Source organism: Nycticebus coucang, chromosome 24, assembly GCF_027406575.1.
Source record: "Nycticebus coucang isolate mNycCou1 chromosome 24, mNycCou1.pri, whole genome shotgun sequence".
Classification (NCBI taxonomy): Eukaryota; Metazoa; Chordata; class Mammalia; order Primates; family Lorisidae; genus Nycticebus; species Nycticebus coucang.
Window position 1 is genome coordinate 23,056,796 of NC_069803.1, and position 15,239 is coordinate 23,072,034.

Consider the following 15,239-nt stretch of genomic DNA (forward strand, 5'->3'; position numbering starts at 1 on the left):
GCCAAGAAAACAGACTGATGAAACCATGGGCTTATCCCTTAAGAATGGCTTTGGCACTTCAACCTTTCTAACATATTTTGCTAGTGGGGAGAATGATCCTTCATAGAGACCTGAGGATGAATGGGGTTGAGGAGGGGCATGCTCCCACAGTCCACTCAAGCAGCAGGACATGCTGGGGTCTGCCCTGTGTTTTGCTCCAGCTCCGTGGCACCCACGCCACCTGTGGCCTGCCTGACCTTCCACTGCCAGGTGCATCAGGCAGCAGCCCTGAGTGTGGCTCTCTCCGGGGCTCAGGGATCCCTTCCTTGGTAGCTAGAAGTCAAGCCTCCTTGTGGTCTCCCGCTGAAGAGGACTGAGGTGGGCTGTGGGGGAGGGAGCTGTGTCCTCAGAGGCCCCTACCCTCCAAGCCTGCAGACTCCTTGTCTCCTCAGGAACCCCCAGGGCAAAGACCTTGCCCCCTCAAAGGAGACCTAGAGGGGCTGCCTGGTTTCTTCCCGCTGCTTAGGGCACAGTGTGAGAAGAGAGAGACAGCAAGGGGACTGTTAACAGAGAGAAACCTCACCCACACCAGGACTGGGGCTAGTCTCAGAGCACTGTGGGAGCCCAGACAGAAATTCCAGTCCACAGTCCAAGTCCTCGAGGCTTCAGAGCCCTGGATTCTGGGCACTGAAATAAATTCCCTCAGAGGCAGCACCTGGTTCCAGATGGTACCGCTGTCTTTGCAGAGAACAGCATGCGGTGTGCCCACCAGGTCTACAACCATCTCCTAAGGGAGGAATGTCTGGTCACCCCTTGGGGCCGAGTGTGTGCGCAGGAGCTGCCAGTCTCACCTGCGCCCGGATCAGGGACTCAAAGCTGGGCTGGAAGTAGTCAAGCCGGCTGCTGTAGAACCGCGGCATCTCATCCAAGAGCTGCTTGTTCTTGGCTTCGAAGTCGTCCCTCACGGGCCGAAGCTCTTCTCGGGCCTGGGGAACAAGACATTGGTGTCAGAGCTCTCACTGCCAGGAGCAGGATGTGTATGGGTTGGGGTGGGGACATCCAGTGTTTTGGTTCTGGTCCCCCAGTAAAGGGAAGAACTCAGCACCCGTGACCATAGTGCTCGCCCAGCCAGGCTCCTCCCTTCCGCTCCTCACACCCCAGAGCCCGTCTCCCTAGTACCTGGTGGAGCTTGGCCAGCACCGGCCCCGTCCTCTCCTTCTCCTCGTACTTCTCCACCTTGGCCTGCAGCCTCCTGTAGTCCTGCAAGGCCTGCTCCCGCCGCTTCACAGCCATGTTGAGGCTCGGGAAGACGCTGCCAAACCTGCAGGACAATTTGGTTGCACACAGGCCCATTCTAGGAGGGACAGCCTGGCAGCTCATCTCTCATTCAGAAATGTGCATCGAGCGTGGTGGACCCACAAGCCACTGCATGGCAGAGACCCTGCCAGGGGCTGGCAAGGCTGGAAGACCCCTAAGAAGACACCTGTCCAATAGCTTCATTTTAAAAAAGGAGAGAAGGCCGGCGCAGTGGCTCATGCCTGTGATCTGAGCACTCTGGGAGGCTGAGGTGAGTGCATCATCTGAGCTCAGGAGTTTGAGACCAGCTTGAGCAAGAGCAAGACCTTGTCTCTACTAATAATAGAAAAATAGCTGGGCGTTGTGATGGGAGCCTGTAGTCCCAGCTATTCAGGAGGCTGAGGCAAGGGGATCGCTTAAGCCCAAGAGTTTGAGGTTGCTGTGAGCTATGACGCGACAGTACTCGACCCAGGGCAACAGCCTGAGACTCTGCCTCAAATAAAATAAAATAAAGTAAAATAAAATAAAATAAAAAAGAGAAAGTGAGGTCAGAGAGATGATGTATGACTTGCCTGGGGTCACAGTTAGGTGAAGATGGGCCAGAAGAGAACTCAGGTGTCCAGGTTTGGTCTGGCCCCTTTCCCACCCCTCAGAGCATGGCCGGCAGGTGGCAGAACTGAAGCCCGAGCCATCCTTTGCAACATGGGGAACACAGAAATCCTGTTTCTACCAATGGAATGGCCAGACCGTCAACCAGATGTTTTAGGAAAGTGACTCCAGGACACCTTCCCATCATGACTAAAAGGACCAAGAAGTCCTCAGCGGAGTGGCCGTTCACAAGTAGCAACAGTAGATGTGCTGGCATTTTTGGCTCCCGTGGGCAAAATCTTTGTGGCTAGTGTCATATTCAACTACGAAGGACAACAACATCTTGAGATGGGCCCAGGCAGGGATGTTACATTTTCCTTGATTAATATGAGTGCCGGAGACAAGGAAAACCTGCAAGTAGGATTTCTGGAAGTGGCCAGAAGATGGGGCAGCTTTCTGCAATGTGACACCTGAGTGGCAGCACACTCTGCCTGCCATTGGCCCTTGGCTTGATGGCAGGCGAGGCATCTACCACATAAGCTGGGAGCCTTGAGCTGGATGCGATCTGGCACACGGCTGGGAGAGCATGAGTCAGCAGCCATTCAGGGGTGAGAAGCAGAGTTGGTGACCCACGACCAGAAGAATCAGTTCCTCCTGGAGTTTTTTATGAGGAACCCAGTGAGGATGAAAGATAGGGGCAGGAAGAAGTTGCTGAGGGTGGGCTCCCTGCACTGGCCCCTCACCAGTGACCTCACCAGCACCGTGCACATCGGAGGTGGGAACCAGACACCACTAGGACACAGCAATCCAAGCCACCCACCATGAGCAAGTGACACTGTTGGGAGGAGTGGGGCTCACTCCTTTTGCCCAAAGCAGTTGCTATGATGGAGTCTCAGCTGCTAGGGGAGCCCCTCTGCCTTCCTGGGCAGCTGGGAGCCCATGTGGCTCCAGGCAGCGGGGCAGTGGGACCTAAGAAGCTGCCACCTGCCTCTCTCCTTCCACCCCAGATGGCCAAGGGTCATCAGCAGCCACTCTGATCCTCTTGTGAGGAGCCACCTGCTGCTTGGGTAGTCCCAGTGCCTGGGCCAGTCGCAGGCTGCCTGGGAGGTACGGGGCAGCTCAGGACAGGATCGGAACAGGGATGAGAGATAGGCAGGAGGCAGCAGGCAGAGAGCTTTCCGGCCTGGGCCACAGCACATCACTATGAGCAGATCCTCAGGACGAGGGTACCATAACGAAAGCAGCAGAGTGTGCGTAAGGAGCATTCCACAGGCACAAGATGAGACCAGCATCATGCTCACTGGTCAAGAAGCCGCAGTGCCCATGATGCCAGCAGCACCTGCACCTTGGCTCACACCCACAGCCCTTCCCATGGTGCTCAAATGGGGTTTATTCCAGGGCCAGAGTCAGACCCACCAGGAATGCTGACTAGGAGGCCCACACAGGAAATAGCAGGCCACGTGCAGAGCAGGAGGCAGCGGGAGGTGTGGATACAGGGGTTACTATGCTTCCCGAGGGGCAGAGGGTCCGAGGGGCTGTGTCCACAGGGGCTGCTCTCAGCATAGCTTCCCGTGCCAGCCCTCTGCATCCTGGCCTGTATGGAGGACAGGGCTGTAGAGGGAACAACCTCGCTTCTCTGTCTGACACCTGCCCCTCTGGGAAGAACCTATCTTCACTGTGATCACTCCTGACCCTCACAACAGCTCTCCGCAGTCAAACCAAGAGACCGTAGCTGGCTCTGCTGGCCCAGGCCACTGGAGGTGAAGCACTAATACATCACCACCTGGATGGCTCTAGAGTTCTGGACAGGTGTCCTGTCCTTCTACATTAGAGAGCACTAATGTCTGTCTAGGGAGGGAGGAGCACAGCTTTCCCTGAGGTGGCTGTTGAAAGAGTGGGGACCAGGTCTCTCTCCCCTGGCCCTGGTACCATTCCACTGAGGCTCCATGTCTCTGTTTTCTACTTCTCAGCAATGGGATGAACCTTGCCAGCTACATGGGGTGGGCGATGTACGTACTATGGTGCCATGGAGGGGTTGGTCTAACAGCCGGACCCCACCCCAGATGTGCCCAGGGGTCTGGGGGCCAGTGTGGGAAGGTGTAGACTAGCACGGGCTGACTACACCATTCTGATAAGCCAGTTCGATCTTCTCTTTTCACAGATGAGGAAACAGACTCTGAGGCCAGGGGGCAGGCTGGGACAGCCCATCCAGTGTGGCCTGGCTTGGGGCCCTGCACCATGGAGCAGTAGCCACACCTGAGTGTGCCGTCCTGAGCCATCGCTGTGGCTTCCCCACTACACTGTAAGTAAGCTCCGTGTGTGGCTCTAACTTCTCAGAGAAGTGGGGATAGGGCTGGCCCCCAGGTCAGCACCTACAGCATCCAGCTGTGATGAGTGCCCGCCTTGTGCGTGTCCTAAGGTTCAATACCAAACGTGCTCCCCAGGGAAGTGTGGGGTGAAGAGGGCGCAGGCGAGGGAGGAGCCTGGGAGGCCGGCTGGGAGGTGAGCTGGGCACAGCCAGCCCTTTAGGGAATGCCTGCCATGCCTCGGCTGTGCCCACGCAGCCGGGATCTTCCACCCACCAGGAAAGGGAAATTGAAAGCATCCCCATCCGACATGTGAATGTGGCCCAGGGAAGGGGGATTAGAGGCCGAGCCCCTTGGGGAGAGGCTGGGGGCGGCAGGGTGGCCATGTGGCCATGATCTTCATCAGAGGACAGGAAAGCTGCAGTTTCCTGTTTCCGGTGCTAGGGTCCCTGGAAGCTCCTCTCCTGGCAAGAAACAGCCACAGGAGGAGGCAGCAGGCAGTGGGGTTTTACATGGTTGGGGGAGATCGCATGTCGGCTGTGGGGACAAGGAGAAGCCAGCCAGGGTAGCCAGGCAGAGGACAGCGGATCTGCTGCGGAGATGGTGCTGCCCCCTCTGCCACACCCCCACCTTCCTGGCAGGTGGTGGGCCGTGAGGGTGGGGGGAAGCAGCAGGGTCTCTCTGCACTTGGCTGCAGAAGGCAGCGATCAGATTTCAAGGCTGCCTCGCTGGTGCTGAGATCTAGATGGGAGTCAGACCCCCAGATCTCTAAGCTGGCATCCCCTCCCCTGCTTTGCCAGTGCTGGGTGGCTGTGGCAACCTCAGGGGCCATGCCCAGGCTCCTGCAGCCCAGGCACACGAGAGTCCTCTGTGCTTCTTCCCACCCAACCCTGCACCGTGTGTCCTGGAGCCCAGGATGGAAAGCCACAAGCTTGGAGTGACCCAGCTCTGTGTGACCTTGTGATATGGGACTGAGCTGTGACTTAAAGGCAGGGGTGGTGGGTGCCCCATTCTAGTGGGCAGGGCAGAGGGCGAGGAGAAACCCCTTTCTTCTCAGACGCTGTTGAGCCTCCGCAGGCCCTGGTGAGCAGCGCCTTTTCCTACTCCCACACCTTGGGCCAAAGTGGAGAAGGGAGAGCCCAACAGCCCCCAACATCAGGGGCTGGAGGTTCAAAACCGCTCCTCATCCCCCTCTGGGCCCTGATCCAGGTCTAACGATAATTAAGCAAAGGCTCATTACCCAGGCCCTTGCGAGGCAACTGCCAGGGACCACCACAGAAGAGGTAATAAAGTGCAGCTGGCTGCAGTGGGAGCCTTTCTAGGTCACAGCCTATTTGGGAGAGGCCAGGGAAGGAGATGAAGTGATCCCAGAGCTTCAAGGCAAGGCTGCGGCCCGCTCTCCCCACCCTGGGGACTCAGGGAATAGGTCCGTCTGATCACTGCCCAGGGCCTGCCTGACGGGAGATGTGCTTCACAGAAGAATTCCTGACCCTGATAGGTCACGAGCGGGGGGACCTTCCCAGGCAGGACCCAGCCGCTGGGCCCCTCCCTGAGTGCAGCCACCCCCACATTTCCAAAGCCCAGTGCTGCAGGCAGCTGCTCTCCCGATCCGGCAGAGTGAGATGAAAGGCCTTGCTCATGTCCGCTGAGGGTTGGCCAACATGTCTGCCAGCTCAAGCCAGCAACCCCCAGCACGTCTGGGCCACCCCGGGTGCTCCAGCACAACTAGGAGCATCATCCCTTAGGCCAGAGATCCCCACTGGTGTCTCCACTGAGTTTCTCATCAGCCCCCATGGGAGTCTGGGGACTGGCTGTTAGCGACACTGCTTGGTTCCCAGTGGCCAGCTGATTTGCCTTTCCCTTAAATGCCCCAAGGCCCATGGTCCCTAGATGACCTTTACTCACTTTTTTAAGGGCTCAATCACAGTCTTTTGGATCTGGTTCACCTGTCAAAAGAAAGACCAAATAATATGAAAACTAGAAAGAGGAGGCACCAAGTTCCTCAGAAGGCAGAGAGCTGTCAAGGGCCCCTGAGACCCCTGGTAACAAGGGGATGGAGGACAGGATGGCGAGCCACTCCTGACCACAGCTGCAGCGAGCGGAGATGACAGGCAGGCAGCCTGAAGGGCGACGGCAGCACTGTCCTTGTCCTGCCAACACTGTCTGCCTTGCTCAGCGCACAGGGTCAGGGCTGTGGGTCAGCAGAGCTGCTGAGTCTCCCTCAGGCCTTCCTGTGAGTGACATGAACTCACGGAGCCTTAGGAAGCAGCTGGTGCCGAAGCTGAGCTGTCTGGAAAGAGCTGGGCACGTGCTTACGGCCCGTAGTCGGGGCTCAGAGTGCTCCTGGAGCAGACAGAGCCTGCGAAGGCCACCACCCAGACCGGGGCTGAGAGACAGGAGAGGAAGTCATGCTTGGCCACCAGAGTCCAACACCTAGTCACCTTCTCCTGGTTGAAGGCATCCATCCGCTTCATGGCCGTGTCCAGGGCTGTCACCATGTTCAGAAAGTCCTGGTCTTGCTCACAGAGGGGATTGGAGAGTAAGTCCAAGGATATCTTCACAGCAGATTTTGACATGGCTGTAAGAAGTCAGAGCTCAGTGAACCTATGATGGGGCAGGGTTCACGGTCTTTACTTCAGGACTGGGTGCTCCTACGGCCCAGGGGCTGCACTCCAGTGACCTTTTCCCATGGCCCTCTATCAAGACAACAAAGTCCTGCCAAGCTGTACGATGCTGGTTCTTATTGTTTACTGTTGTTCTCAACTATATGATGCTGCTCTGGGGAATTCTTTTTTTTTTGCAGTTTTTGGCTGGGGCTGGGTTTGAACCCGCCACCTCCAGCATATGGGGCCAGTGCCCTACCCCTCTTTGAGCCACAGGTGCCACCCTGCTCTGGGAAATATTTTTGGACAGTTCTACCTGTTTTCCAAATTCTGGGTCACAGTAGGATCACCTGGGTTCTGACTCCACAGATTCTAATTCAATAAATCTGGAACCTGAGAACATGCATATTTAAAAATATCTCTGGGTGGTTTGGAAGTGAAGCTTTCGGAGACAAAGTAACAGTACTGTAGTTTACATGTCCACTTAGTAATACAAAGGCACGGGGCCACTACAAATTCTACTGTCAAGTGCCAAACAGTAAATACTTCAGGCTTTGTGGGTTGTAGGGGTTCTGTTGCAGCCTCTCGACTCTGCCTTGCACTGTGACAACAGCCATAGATAACATATGAAGAATGGGATGGGTGTTTTGATAAAACTTTATTGACAAAACTAGGTCAGATCTGGCCTGCACTGGTAGCTTGCCAACCCTTGGTTTCAGTGACTTCCCACAGGAAGAGATATAATGAAAGACATGTTTTCTCTGAGGCTCACTCAGACACACTCTGAAACTGGTGCAGCTGGTACCAGGCCATCATGGCCCTTCTCTGGGGTCTTTTTCTGTCCCTCTAGAATTTTGTGTGCAAATAATGGAGACCAAGGATGGAGAGCTGTTGGCAGCTTTGGAGCTCTTGGCCTCCACTACTGTATAAACCACTTAGTAAAGAAAGTGCTGCCGATCAAACCAGGACATACTCCCCAGTGTTATGATACTTTGCTTTCAGAGATTTTAGAGGTGACAAAGTGTCTTAGAGTCAATGACATAAGGTCCAAATCCCAGCTAATTACATATGCACTGCTCCACAGGAGGATGCCCAACCCCAGCCCTGTGCTCCCGGAGGAGGGGGCCTCTCCATTTTCAGGCAAGAGAAACAGAAGCCCAGACGGGCCCTTCTCCCTGAGCCCCCTCCACTGGCCAGCAAAACACCCTGACTAGTCTGCCCAGAGCACCGTCCTGGGGTTTCTCTCAAATCTGGAACGAGTGCTGCAGTCACCCAGCAAAAGGGCAAAATGTGGGAGAAGGCTGGAAATGTAAACTTTCCAGAAATGTTGAAGCAATGGAGGAGAAAACACTTTTAAAATTCTGTGAAGAGACTTTGTAAGTTTAGGAACAAACATTATGTGTAACTTGATTGGATTATGAAATGATCACAACACAATTAAAGGATAACAAAAACCTGTATAAAACTGGAAACATTTTTGAAAAATGTCTTCTAATTTTCTTTTGTATTTGAATAAAACAATCCAAAAAGCTAGAGGGGAGAAGAGAAGCCTTCCTTCCCATTTTCCCTTTTCTCTTCTAAAGCCCTTGGTGTCTGCTGGAACCAGAGAAGTCAAGGACCTGAGTCTGCTCAAGCTGCTAGGCCCTGGGAGAACTGGGTCTGGAATCCCCACCCGCTGATGCCATCATAGCAGCCTGTGCCAGTGATATTAAGAACACCAGCCCCCTGTGCTTCTGGAAACCAATGCTCCCTGCTCTGACCCACACCCCTCATTCTGCCCTGCAAGGACTGGGACAGGGCATGGTCAGACTGGCCCAAAATGGGAGGTGCTGGGAATCTTTGGACCTTAGAGAAAGTGAGGGACCCCACATGAGTCTTTGGAGTCTGGAGTGTAAGATGCAAATATCCAACAGACACTGATCATCTTGAAAGTAATATGATTTTCTGAAAAAAAGATGATCTTTTTTAGAACAGCTGGGGATTTTGTTTTATTGTATTTCATTTATTTATTTATTTGAGACAGAGTCTCAAGCTGTCACCCTGGGTAGAGTGCTGTGGCATCACAGCTCACAGCAACCTCACCTCTTAGGCTTAAGCAATTCTCTTGCCTCAGACTCTCAAATAGCTGGGACTACAGGCACCCACCACAACGCCCGGCTATTTTATGTTATAGTTGTCATTGTTGCTTAACAGGCCCAGGCCGGGTTCGAACCCACCACCCTAGGTGTATGTGGCTGGTGCCCTGCCGACCGAGCTACGGGTGCCGCTGAGCTGGGGGTTTTAGATCTTGTCCTGGGAGCTCAGGAGATTCCAAGATCAGGAAAAGGATCATTCCTCTCAGCTGTCTGGATCAGTGGTTCTCAAAGTGTGCGCCCAGCCCTGCTGCCTAAGCCTTACCTGGGGAATCACTGGAGACATATATCCAAGCCTCGCCTAGCCCAATGCATCAGAGCCTGGGCAGAGGCCCAGCTGGGTGCCATGTAGCTCACCCGCCATGGCTCAGATGCCTTCGTGTGTGAGTCCAGTCTGGCTATCGGGTCTTGTGACCAGCCAGGACACGGGTTTTTCAGAGGAGCTTTCTCTGGCCACATCCGCTTTTGACTGAGGCTGGTAATCCTAGGCCCCAGGGTCCCCTCTTAACCCCGGTTTCTCTGCTGGAAACAAAGCTTTCCACAGCCACACTCCTCACCATGGACCCTTGCGCTCTACTTGGCTCCAGAGCAACTTGCTCTGAACAGAACACACCTTTGCTTCATTTATGCTCTGACAGTGCAGTGTGGAGAGGCAGGGGGGAAGAAGAGGCCCCGGCAGCTCCTGAACGGACAGGCAGTGGGGAACGAGAAAGAAAAACGCAGCCCAAGTAACTCAGACCAAAATAACCACAAAACAAACAGTAACAGACAAACTCCCTAATCTGCCTTTTGGTTTTTGACACACATAGGCTGGAGACGCCAGGGGCCAGGAGTGAGGGGTAGGTCATGTTCAGAACAGCCCACGTCCTTGGGGTTAGCACTGCTGTGACAATCTATGCTACAACGGGGCCAGCAGTCCCCACACAGGCAGGCAGCTCTCACCCACGCCACTGCTCCCAGGGAAGGACCATTTTCCTTTCCTATTAGCCCTTTGCAGGAAAGATGCATATTTATATATAAGTCAAGGGCTCACGGAAGGAACATCAGAAGCAGTGCTCCATCACTCCCAGCACCCGCTGCTTCCTCCCTGGGCCATGGCCCACAGACAAGGCTTCTGGATGCTCCTTTACTCTAAGGCCACCTCAGTTTCCGGGCTCCTGGGTCTAGTTTCCTCTTGTTTCACACAGCAACTCTTCAGCCGAGGCACCTCTCAAGGTCATTGGCTGCTTCCTGCACTTGCCAGCTCCAGGGACCCTTTGGTACCCTTTATTAACAATCAAATTATTCTGAACTGTATCTGGGTCCTGCACTTTACCCTGATATCAGCTTTAGTTCCTGTCATCACTGGAAAACCAGTCCCACCAGGCCAGGGACTTATTTCTATAGGAGGGAACGTGTTGTCTTTTTTCCGGGACAGCCTGAGCTGATGGCCCAGAGGACATGGCGGCGTCTGTGACGAGAAGCTCCTACTGGCTGTGGTACTGCCAGGACTGGGATCCCAGGGCCCATATCCAGCGGGAGCCCCATCGGAAGTAGACGTGGTCAGTGAGGAGTGTGACATCCAACCACTTCTCAGGGACACTGGTTGGGCGACCTCTGAATGCAGTGACTTCAGAGTTAGCCCCAAGAGGGGCGGAAGGAGGAGGTGCCTGCCCCTGCTCCCACCCGCCCCAGGCCAGTCACGCGATGGAGTGCCACCTACCCAGGTCGGCGTCGGCGCTCTTCTTCATGTCTTTCTGCAGCCTCCGGGTCTGCTCTTCCAGCCTGCAAGGTAGGGACGGGCCTGGGCACCTGCCACATTGCCCGCTGCGGGGCTCCTCTCTACTCTCCGCCTGAGCTAATAATGCCAGGGAGGAGAAGGGGCCTCTACGGCCAACTAAAGCACCGCTACACACTCTGCACGAGGCCACCCACCCAAAGGCTATGAGTTAACGACTCTCGCATGGCCACTCGACTCTCGCAGACTCTCCCATGGCCACTCGCTGGGGAGAGCTCCTGGCAGCTTGGTGAACCAGCTGCCCTCAGCCCCCAGGGCGCTCACGAGGCAGAGAAGTAATCCATGAAAGGTGGTGAGAAGATGAGGCCCCGGGGGTGAGACCTGGCACAGGGCTCCTGTCCTTCCCCCTCCCGCTTCCTCCTTCTGGGGTTTGACACTCACTGCTGGAGTTTTCCATACTCCCTCTCAAAGTCTCTCTCAACCTGTAAGAGAAAGAGATAACTCAATCATCCAAAGAAAGGACTTTTTCTAAATGAGGTGGAAAAAATCTCCTGGCCTTCTGAAATTCTCTCCACACCCTCCCCCGAGGCTGCAGAAACAACACCCTCCAGTTCACACAAGCACGGACAGACTGTTAATGACCTGAGACCACGTGTTCCTGAACTAATTAAGTATTTGATTGAGGGAGAAACACCCCCCTCCCTGACTGGCCAGCCAGGCAAGCAGCCGTGGGTTGAGGCTCTGCCCTGCCACACAGGCAGTGAAGGTGCTGAGTGGTGCACCCTCCGCTCGCCCCACTCTGGGGCAGTCTGGGGGCTTCCAGTGGGACCAAATCCCAGCCAAGGGGGCAGCAGGGCACAGAGGACCATGGCAGGTCTGGAGTTCAGGGTCATCTCTGCCACTCGCTGGCTGTGGCTCTCCCACCTGTCCGCTCACAGCGGCCTGTGAGCTGGGACGCTCCGAACACCACCATTACTGCTCACTCGGGCAAGGCTCTCTGCATTTGAGACTAGTGGTCAAACTCCCTGGCACCAGCAATACTGAAACTGAATGGCAGAGAGTCCTGGTCCCAGGGCTGCCACTTGCAATGAAGACAAAGAAAGTCTAGCACTTTCTCTGGTGCCCAAACTTCCTTTTCTACAAACTGGGGTGTCAACAATGGTCTCTCGTAATGTCTGAGAGGCTAACGACAGAGACTAGGCTAGAGGCCTCTCCTTTCTTCTCCCCACAGAGCAGCATGGGTTCCCTGACCAGGACAGCGGCCCTCAGAAGCTGGCCAGCTGGGCCTCAGGGCTGAGGTGCCCTGAAGCCAAAACCTCCCTCACTGCATGCTTTACCCGCACAGAGTTCTCACAGCTCACCTACAACAGGTGTAACTGTCAGCCTCAAGGTACTGGCCCGGCACTGGGAAAGAGGCCCAAGGCCACACCAGTGCTGAGGGGTAGAGTCTGAACACTGTGGGCTCTTCAGAGCCTGGGCTCACAACTGTCCTTTAAGCAAAAGGAAAAAAAGGCATTGGCTGTTGACTGAAAACCATGACCTAAGAAACGAGCCTTCCTGGCTGCTCCCTGAGACTCCTGCCGCTGGGTCTCTGAAGCCCTACTCTCACTGGGCTGCAGGTGGAGGGTCAGGGAGTGTCTCTCTGCAGAGACCATCAGAGCTGAACTGTTTTCTGCCACCGCTACCCTTCCATCAACACTGACCCAATAAAAGCGTCTAAATCAATTGACCTTAGCACTCCACATTTGGATTTAGATAAATTCACCACAGTTCTGCGAGGACAGCACAGTACTCATGCCCCAAATGAGGAGACTAAAGCCCAGAGAGGGGAGGGATTTCTGTAAGGACGGAGGGATAACTGGCAGCAAACAGGCTAGAGTCCTTTTCTTTCTTTCAGGCCTTTTTCTTTCTTTCTTTTTCATTTTTTTTTTTTTTTTTTAAGAGACAGAGTCTCACTTTATCACCCTCGGTAGAGTGCCATGGCATCACACAGCTCACAGCAACCTCCAACTCCTGGGCTTAAGCGATTCTCTTGCCTCAGCCTCCGGAGTAGCTGGGACTACAGGCGCCCGCCACAACGCCCAGCTATTTTTTTTTTGGTTGCAGTTCAGCCGGGGCTGGGTTTGAACCTGCCACCCTCGGTATATGGGGCCAGCGCCTTACCAACAGAGCCACAGGTGCCGCCCTTTTTCATTTGTTTAGAGATAGAGTCTCACTCTGTCACCCAGGCTGGAGTGCAGAGGCCTTATCCTAGCTCACTGCAGCCTTGAACTCCTGGGCTCAGGCGATCCTCCTGGCTCAGTCTCCTGAGCAGCTGGGACTACAGGCGCCTGCCATCATACCCAGCTATTCTTTTAAAGCTTTTTTAGAGTTGGTCTGGCTATGATGCCCAGGCTGGTCTTAAACCCTTGGCCTTAAGTGATTCTCCCACCCTAGCCTCCCAAAGTGCTAGGATTATAGGTGTGAGCCACTGTGCCTGGTCTGGGCTGTAACTCCCCAGAGCACACAGGAAACTGGCAGCTGGGGAAACTCTGACTTTGGGGAAGCCTGGGGTGTTGGTGCGGGTGCTGTAACCGGGCCCTAACACCCTTCACTGGACACGGCTCCTCTCACCTTCTGATGTGAACAGTAGTACCTTTACATATTCAAAGTATTTATTTTCATAAAGATGAAATTAAAATGTAGCATTTCTTGGCCAGAATCAAGCTCTCCCAGAGGTCTAGAACATGCACTAGGTGCCCTCTGGAGGTACAAGTGTTCGCTGAGCCCTGGAGCCGCAGCCTGTGGCTCCCGTCCTGTCTTTTGCAATCCCGCACAAGTGATGTGTGTGGGACGTCAGGAAACACCTGGTCTCCCTACCTGGGGACTGCTTGGGCTTGCACAGGGAGAGACCTCAGGTTTCCAACTCAGATGGATCATTCTGGTTGATGAGGAACTTGAGGTCAGTGGGAAGAGCGCTGTTCTTCTACTTGACGTTGCTTAAGGCCACCTGACAGCCTGAGAGGAGTTTATCAACCTTTCACCTCCCGTTTCCAGTAGCCAGCGTGGCTTCTGTAGCCCACTGGTCCTGAGATCTGTCTCCTCCACTGGGGAAAGACCCAAGGGGAACATTGCCAGAATTGCAGCCTCTCGGATTGCAGCTCAGGGACCAGGGACATACTGGAACCTCGTTCTGAAGTATACACATTCTGAGGAAAAGAGCCAAATGGGAAAGATCTGAACATCTCTGAATGCTTGATGCCTTTGCCAGAAGACAACTGGACCCCAGTCAGCAATGCAAGTGCAAACACATGTGCACAGACGTCAGGGACCCAGGACGGGCTGGGCCAGGCTGGCAAGGTTAGCACAGGGAGAATGAGGCGCCAGACGACCACCTTGGCTACGTCCTTCATTCATTCTCCAAGGCTGGGCTGGGGGGAGGCTTACCCCAGCTCTATCCACTGTTTACCGCTCTATTCACTGTACCAGGGTTAGGCACAGGAGCTCAGTATTGTTCAATGAGTTAACAGGCTGAGTCCCCACCCAAGTTTACACCCATGGTGAAGGGAAGGGCCAGGGCTCTGATCCCAGGGTTAAGGTGCAACTGATCAGAGCCTGGAAGTTCAGCATTCTGGGAAGACCTTCCTCCCAGGCTGCTCTGGGTGGAAAGCAGGCTGCCCCTCCTTGTGTTCCTACATGACTAAGGAGGATTAATGAGGCTGAGGGCCCCATCACTTGGCACGTGAAAATCTTCTCAAGTGGAGAGGCTCAGTGTGGCCTGATTCTCTGCCCTGACTTCACAGAATGCCTACCTAGCCAGGAACATGCTTTCCCGTGCCCTTGCTTCAGAGGGGTGTGGCAGGTAAAGCTTCAAAGAGCTATTCCATCCTCCCAGGCCACGCAAGGAGGTGCAGCGTCTCTGTCCACACCAAGATGCTCCCGCCAACTTTACAGGTCCAGGAGAGTGAGAGAGGAGTAGGTGGAAGGTTAGGATTGGGATGGGAGAGAGTTTGTTCTTCCAGCTCAGTTCTGAGGGTCACCCCTACAAAGAACATGCCATTCCATTCCAGCCAAAGCCTCCATGACAATGGAATTTGTGTACCTGGACACAGGAGAACAATGAGGGCAGAGACACAATGCTGTCTTTGTGTCTGACTATTGGGTACCTTAAGCCAAAAACTTCTGAAACTCCCTGAAGACAACATGAACCTTTCTTCCCATGACAGGGGTGCTATGACTTCCAATAACCCAGGCAGCCACCTCTGCTCCCCTCCCTGAAAGTGCTCAGGCAAGAACAGATGTGTCATCACCATTTGGAGGTAGCTGCCAGAGATTCTGAGACAAGTGCACAGCCCAGGCCTGCTCTGGAGGCCAGGAGGGGTGGTGGGTGGCCAATGAGACTGAAGGGGCAGGATCTGGCAGCATTGCCTCAGGGCCCCTGGGCAGTGGAGGTCTGCACCAAGGGGGCCACTCACTGTGCTCCCAGCTTTGATTCCCTCTGAGAAACCAAAGCCCCAGTCTGTGACATCACTACATTGGGGAATTCAGGGAAACTGAGCTGCCTGGGACAGGCGAGTCCTTGATGGTTCACAAAGGCAGTCAATCAACTAGCTTCCTGTAAGGTACATCTACTGAGGCC

General features: G+C 54.6%; 1 protein-coding gene across 5 annotated transcripts in view; it reads right to left on the reverse strand.

Annotated features, from left to right (window-relative positions):
• Positions 1 to 15,239, reverse strand: part of BIN3 (bridging integrator 3) — a 50,315-nt gene that overhangs the window by 2,578 nt on the left and 32,498 nt on the right. The window contains exons 3-10 of one of the 5 annotated variants that reach the window (XM_053578572.1): positions 13,481 to 13,809; positions 11,983 to 12,111; positions 11,063 to 11,103; positions 10,607 to 10,668; positions 6,611 to 6,747; positions 6,075 to 6,115; positions 1,159 to 1,300; positions 831 to 965 (exon numbers count right to left, since the gene is read on the reverse strand). In XM_053578572.1, the coding sequence (XP_053434547.1) occupies positions 831 to 965; positions 1,159 to 1,300; positions 6,075 to 6,115; positions 6,611 to 6,747; positions 10,607 to 10,634 (483 nt within the window). In that variant the 5' untranslated portion in view covers positions 10,635 to 10,668; positions 11,063 to 11,103; positions 11,983 to 12,111; positions 13,481 to 13,809. Of the gene's footprint in view, positions 1 to 830; positions 966 to 1,158; positions 1,301 to 6,074; positions 6,116 to 6,610; positions 6,748 to 10,606; positions 10,669 to 11,062; positions 11,104 to 11,982; positions 12,112 to 13,480; positions 13,810 to 14,412; positions 14,547 to 15,239 lie in introns of all 5 variants that reach the window. The other 4 variants (XM_053578570.1, XM_053578569.1, XM_053578573.1 and 1 more) reach the window with 4 other exon arrangements.